This window comes from Aphis gossypii, chromosome 1 (assembly GCF_020184175.1).
Source record: "Aphis gossypii isolate Hap1 chromosome 1, ASM2018417v2, whole genome shotgun sequence".
NCBI lineage: Eukaryota > Metazoa > Arthropoda > Insecta > Hemiptera > Aphididae > Aphis > Aphis gossypii.
In genome coordinates, this window is record NC_065530.1 from 82,183,018 (window position 1) to 82,189,207 (window position 6,190).

General features: G+C 22.0%; 1 protein-coding gene across 2 annotated transcripts; it reads left to right on the plus strand.

The window, feature by feature from the left end:
• The first annotated feature begins 2,638 nt into the window (after window positions 1-2,638).
• LOC114129826 (uncharacterized) lies at window positions 2,639-4,310 on the plus strand. 2 transcript variants are annotated; one of them, XM_050197264.1, is made up of 5 exons: window positions 2,639-2,856; window positions 2,919-2,996; window positions 3,141-3,290; window positions 3,506-3,667; window positions 4,015-4,310. In XM_050197264.1, the coding sequence occupies exons 3-5, from the start codon at window positions 3,150-3,152 to the stop codon at window positions 4,201-4,203; spliced, it is 492 nt and encodes a 163-aa protein (XP_050053221.1). In that variant the 5' UTR covers window positions 2,639-2,856; window positions 2,919-2,996; window positions 3,141-3,149; the 3' UTR covers window positions 4,204-4,310. The 2 variants fall into 2 exon arrangements, with proteins under 2 accessions (XP_050053221.1, XP_050053220.1); XM_050197263.1 differs by lacking the exon at window positions 2,919-2,996.
• The last annotated feature ends 1,880 nt before the right edge of the window (window positions 4,311-6,190 follow it).

Here is a 6,190-nt window from a genome sequence, read left to right on the forward strand (position 1 = left end):
TATTAATACAAATATAAAACACCGTCAATTTGTGGTTGAAAAATGTTACAATAGTATAATCTATCGTTTTACCAGCTACAGTATTGTCAGAATTTCATTTGTAGCTAAGCCTTGTAAGTCTAATATACTATAATAACATAATATATGGTCATATGTTATACAATATATAATAGGTTGTTATAATACTATGTAAATGAAAAAAAATTTAAATTGGATTTTCAGCATACCAAACAATACATTTTGTTCAATAATCTTATATTAGTTATAATTATAATTTCGTGTGGCTTTTATTTAAATTGTTCGAAAAGAATAATTGATTGATTATTTACTTAATTATGTTCTCACACACTACACAACTAGTCGATAATAACGTATAACGTATTTATTTTTAATCATCTTTCAGTCTTCTTTTTATAACAAATAAACAATCATTAACTGCAAATTCATAGTCAAATCATTATTACATCATAACAGAAAATATTTTACACATTATACCATTTTACAAAAAATAAAAATTATTTTGGTTGTTTTAATATTTTTTTTTAATTTTATTTTTTTGGTATTTAAAAACAAATAATTGTAGATATTTGAATCAATTATTAAAATATTTCATTCACTCAAAGAATTTAAAATTCTTCATAAAAAATCAGAACCATTTCTTCTAAAAGCAAAATATTAAAAATATGTAGAACCATTTTTTTTTATAGCCATTTGAAGTACAAATTTAGAAGAAATTCGATGTTTGAATGAAAAATAATATCAATACAATTTTAAATAATATATTTAGGTAAAACCATTAAATGTATTGCTTTATAAGACAATTAATGGTCGAATACTATTATATTAACAGTTATCAAATATAGCAAAAATAATCAAATTTATCACATATCAACCAATATTTTTTTCCTGTTATACATAATAAATTTCTGACAGGAACATGCATTGATATCGAAAATAATAAAATAAAAACATTTTTGTTCATTTCTAATTCAAATTATTGTAATCATAATAATATTATTATCAAAAATACCTATATGTATCGCATTTCATTTTAAATAATATTTTGTTTCGTGTGTAAATAATATGTGATGATGATGTTGTAGAATGTATTAAAAACTTCGAATAAACAGAAAATTATACAATATGGTCAATGTGACAATGTTTGGCTATTACAGAAAAATAATGATAACCATTTTTTCATGGTAATATTTTTTTTCATTTTTCCACTCAGTTTCAGTTTTAACAGTATTTGTTTGAAATATATTGTAATGTTTGTATTGAACTATTTTAAAATCATTTACACTGTCATAAAGTATTGACAGTATTATTTTGTAAAATTATAAGCAAATATAAAGCATAGCAAGAAAATAATGGCAACACATTTAAATATGGCATTTTATTTTACTCTCATTGGAGCACTTATTATAAATGTTGTGTCTGTAAGTTTTTTATTTTTTATAACGTGTACTGAATATATTTTAGATAACATATATGGATGTAGTATTCGTAATTGATAAATAAACACAATTATTGCTTTACTAGTAATAGTATGGCGCCTTTTTTATTGAATCAAAATTAACTTTAAGTTAATAATTTAAAAGTAATATTAAAAATAAATTACAAATTTGAAATTTGCACAGTAGATATTTGCTATAAAAAAAAAAACAAACTTTGAGATGATATAAATTGATAATTTTACCTCCTAACTAATAGAATTTATATTATAGTGGTAAGTATATTTTATTAGAAGTATTTAGGTTACTTCAATTTTAAAGCTTTGAATAACAGTAGTATTAATTAGCAGGAATATATACAATGAAATTGTCTCCTCTGATTTACGATTTATGCTTATAGAATATTTAATTATAATTTATAGTTTAATCCAATGTTAACATACACTGTACGATTTCAAAAATTCGATGTAAAACACAACTTCACTGATGATTATTATTCGATCGATCGATACAAAGATGTACAATATTTGAATGAACATATTTCAGTCTATATGAAAAAATTGATCAATAAAATAAGTAAAAAAAAAAAATTGTACAGATTGATCTACCTATAAATTATAAAGTTAATAATTTAAAATATAATACTAATTCATCAAATTAACTTCTTCTTTTGTGTATAGTTCAAAACTGTAGTTTAATTAACAAATAATAAAAAAAAAACACAAGTACGTCCCTCAATCTACCGCACATCAAAGAGATCCTTGACGAAGATCAACCTCAAACATCATCAAATTCATCACCAAATGTAATCTCATCAAAAAACTCTAATTTAGTCAAACTATATTGTAAACACACCTTAAATTAACAGTAAATACGTATTTTGTCAATCAATTAATCTTTGTAATTATTTTTTTTTTTTACTTCTTTGTATGTAGTTAAAAAAAAATTGGCTAATAACAAATAAGCCTGTAAAACTTTAAATAAAAAAAAATAATAATAAAATAATATTATCATAATTTCATCAATCGCGATTAAACTTCTTTCACGAGTTATTAAATAGGTAAATTCACTAAAATGTGTTTATAAAAGAGTAAATAAATAGAAAATAATTATAATATGGCGTGTTTCATTGTGTTTTTTGTAATTTGTTATGCATTTAATCGTTTTTCATGGTCTCGCGCCGATTGGCTTAAATATATATGCATTTAGACTACTTAGTATCAATATACATTAAAATAATAAATATGCATTTTGTATACAGTCAAAAGTATTGACAGTATTCATTTATATAACTATAAGCAATTACATTAATTCTTAACACAGTAAGAAAATAATGGCGACATTTTCAAACAAGGCGTTTTATTTTATTTTTATTGGAGTACATGTTATAAATGTTATGTCTGTGAGTATTTTTTATTTTATATAGTATAATTATGTTAGGTATATAATATTTAATATTTTTAGAATACATCCGAAGTAGTGTTCGTAATAGATAAATCAACACAATTGCATACGCATAATCTAACGACATCTTTATTGTAGGTAAGCATTTTTTATCAGAAGTATTTAAGTTACTACAATTTTTAAGCTTTGAATAACAGTATTAATTAGCAGGTATATCTACAATAAAGTTGTCTCCTCTGGTCTACGATTTATGCTTATAGAATATATAATTATAATTTTTAGTTTAATCCAATGTTAACATACACTGTACGATTTAAAAAATTCGAAGTAAAACCTAACTTCACTGTTGATTATTATTCGATCGATCGATACAAAGATGCACAATATATGAATGGACAAATTTCAATCTATACGAAACAATTAATCAACAAAGTAAGTAAAAATAAACCATTGTACAAATTGAACTATATTATATATTTTAATGATAATTCATTATAATATATCTTTTATTTTATTTTATGATATAGTTAAATTGCATTCATTCTCAACATTTTAAGGAATAACAAAAACTTATTTAAAAATACAGCAAAAAATAATATCTTAATTAGCTAATTTCATAATTAAATGATTTCTATATTAATTTTAAGGTTATTGCAACGTTTTATCGTTGTGACTTAGATGGTATTAACTGTGAATATTTCCAAACGTGGAAATTAACAGATATCTGTCCTAAATTAAAGGACCCAAATCAATTATGGTCCAGATGGTACAGTTCATTTGATCCACCAATGCAATATCCAGTAAATAAAGTAGGACAGTAGTATTATATTCAATAGCCATTTTTTATTGACTTTAATTAACAGAAATATTATATTGTTATATCCATAATGATAAAATATATGTATATTAATTTTATTAGTTTTTGTTTATGTTTAATGAAAATATTTATATACTTGAAGTTATAAAAAACATAGGTTTAAATAATTTATATTACATTATTAACTATAAATACTACTTAGGCACAATGTGCACCATTTAAAATTCTAAAACATGCACCTTAAACTTTAACCATATAAAATGAATAATATTTACATTTGTAATATACTGCTAGTGTTTCAATAAATAAAGTTTGATAATAATTTTTTTTTAAATTTAGGTACATTATAAAGTTAAAAATGCAACTGTTGATATTGGTGCGTTACTTTTGTGGTATCCTCAAGCAACTGATTACCAATGGAAAGTACTTCAAAATGTTTATGCTGACGATATATTTGTTGGTAGTTACACGGTTGAAGCATCAATTTTTGGTTACAGAAAAAAAATCAAGTCAATTTTTAAACCATAAATTTTATTTATTCTCATAAGATTTTTTTTTTAGGTACCTAAATACAAACACATTAATAATTGTACTATTTATTTAATTCTGTTAATACATATATATATATATATATATATTTATTTAAGTATTTGTTTTATGTTAACTTAATAGTCAAAAACATTCATGAAATATTTAGATTTTAGATACATGATAAATCCTTTTATTTCCAAACATTATATTTTTCTATACATTGAGCTAATATTCGAATAATTATAAATTTATTTGATAAAACATTAGCATTTTTTATAAACAATGATTATACTTTTGTAGAGATAAAGACGAACCTTATGGTAATTTTAAGAAAATGATATAACTTATATCTAATTGCAATTCCCTAAAAGAACGTCACAACTGCATGTATTGTCTCCATTTACAAGTGCGTAACATGGCAAATTTACGTTCAGCAGATCATGTTTAAGGTTTAACTACGTTAGCATAAAAATCAGTGTGAAACAACCTTTTATGCAACTTGATGATAAAAACATAATCTGTGTAGTATATTTGGTTATAACTATTATTCAGTTTATGAGTTCTGTGCATTTTTAATTTACTACTTATCATCAAGATTCATAGGTAATAGATAAATACAGTCTAATTTGTAAGCTTACGGAGTTAAACATGATGTTCCTATGTTGGTTTTTAACTATAATTTAAATTTTTATCAAGCTGTATAATATATAATAATATATATCGTATAAATAGTATAACGTCAATTAAAAATACTTATAATTCACCTAAAAACTGAATAATTCTTCATAACCAGTTCATTCTTTTATAAAATATTAAAATTATGTAAAATTTATTTATTTATAGACATTTAAACTACAAATTTAAAGAAATTCGATATTATATATAAAAAACAATATTAATAAAATTAAAAATTAAATATTTAAAGAAAACTATTTAAATGTAATGCTTTATAAGACAAAATGCACGTAAAAATAAATGGTTCAAATGTATTTTACTAATAGTTATCAACTATAGCAAATGTAATCAAATGTATCACATACAAACCAATAATTTGTTCCTAGGATACATACAATTAAAATTTTTGAAAATGATAAAATTAAAATACTGTTGTTTATTACTAATTCAAATTATTAGAATAATAATAATAGTATTATTATCAACATTTTATTCATCGCATTTCAATTTAAAGAATATCTTGTTTCACAAGTATGTTGATAATTGTTGCAGAATGTGTTTAAACCCGAATTAACAGGAAATTGGTACAATTTATATGAAGATGTTTGGCAATTACCGAAAAATAATAATAGCTATCTTTTTTTTTTTTTAATACCATTTTCTATTGTCCCACGCTAACCAGTTTAAATAGTTAATATTCTATTAAAGTATATTATAATATATTTTGTTTTTAACTATTTCAAAATTATTTGTACCGTCATAAAATATATACAGTATTAATTTGTAAAACTATAAGCAGATACATAGCAAAGCCAGGTTAGGTTAGTCCGACTGTATTTTTTTTTTATCAATAGAATAGGTATAAGGTACACCTAGTTTACTATAATTTTTTTTTTTATTGAAGCATAAGCAACTAAAATATTGTCGTAAGTAGAATATATTGAAATATTAAAATAATATAATTCAAAATCTAGTGATTCGTTTTTTTACACTTTATTTAAAATAACGCCTAAAACGCAAAAATAATAAATAATAATTAAAACTGTTAAATCAATTGTAGTGTTAAGTTGATTTACTTTTCAGAGTATTGGTTTCGTGTCAGTTTTATATACTTATATCAATTGATTTTTTTTTTATTTAAATAATCATCAAAAATTGTTGCTGTATGTATTTTTTTATTTTCATAGTTTTTTGTTTTGTTTATTTTATTCCTGTCTAGTTCTCTAACTATGATATAAGAATCAGTTTCTATTTTTAAATTTAATGAAATGCATTTTACATTTAGTTTTTATCAAAACAAATAATTTAC

Coding starts and splice junctions, on each gene's coding strand:
- LOC114129826 (XM_050197263.1), top strand. CDS start 2,788: ATGGCGACATTTTCAAACAAGGCGTTTTATTTTATTTTTATTGGAGTA. Junction 3,291..3,505: donor CGAAACAATTAATCAACAAA/GTAAGTAAAAAT, acceptor ATTAATTTTAAG/GTTATTGCAACGTTTTATCG. Junction 3,668..4,014: donor TGCAATATCCAGTAAATAAA/GTAGGACAGTAG, acceptor TTTTAAATTTAG/GTACATTATAAAGTTAAAAA.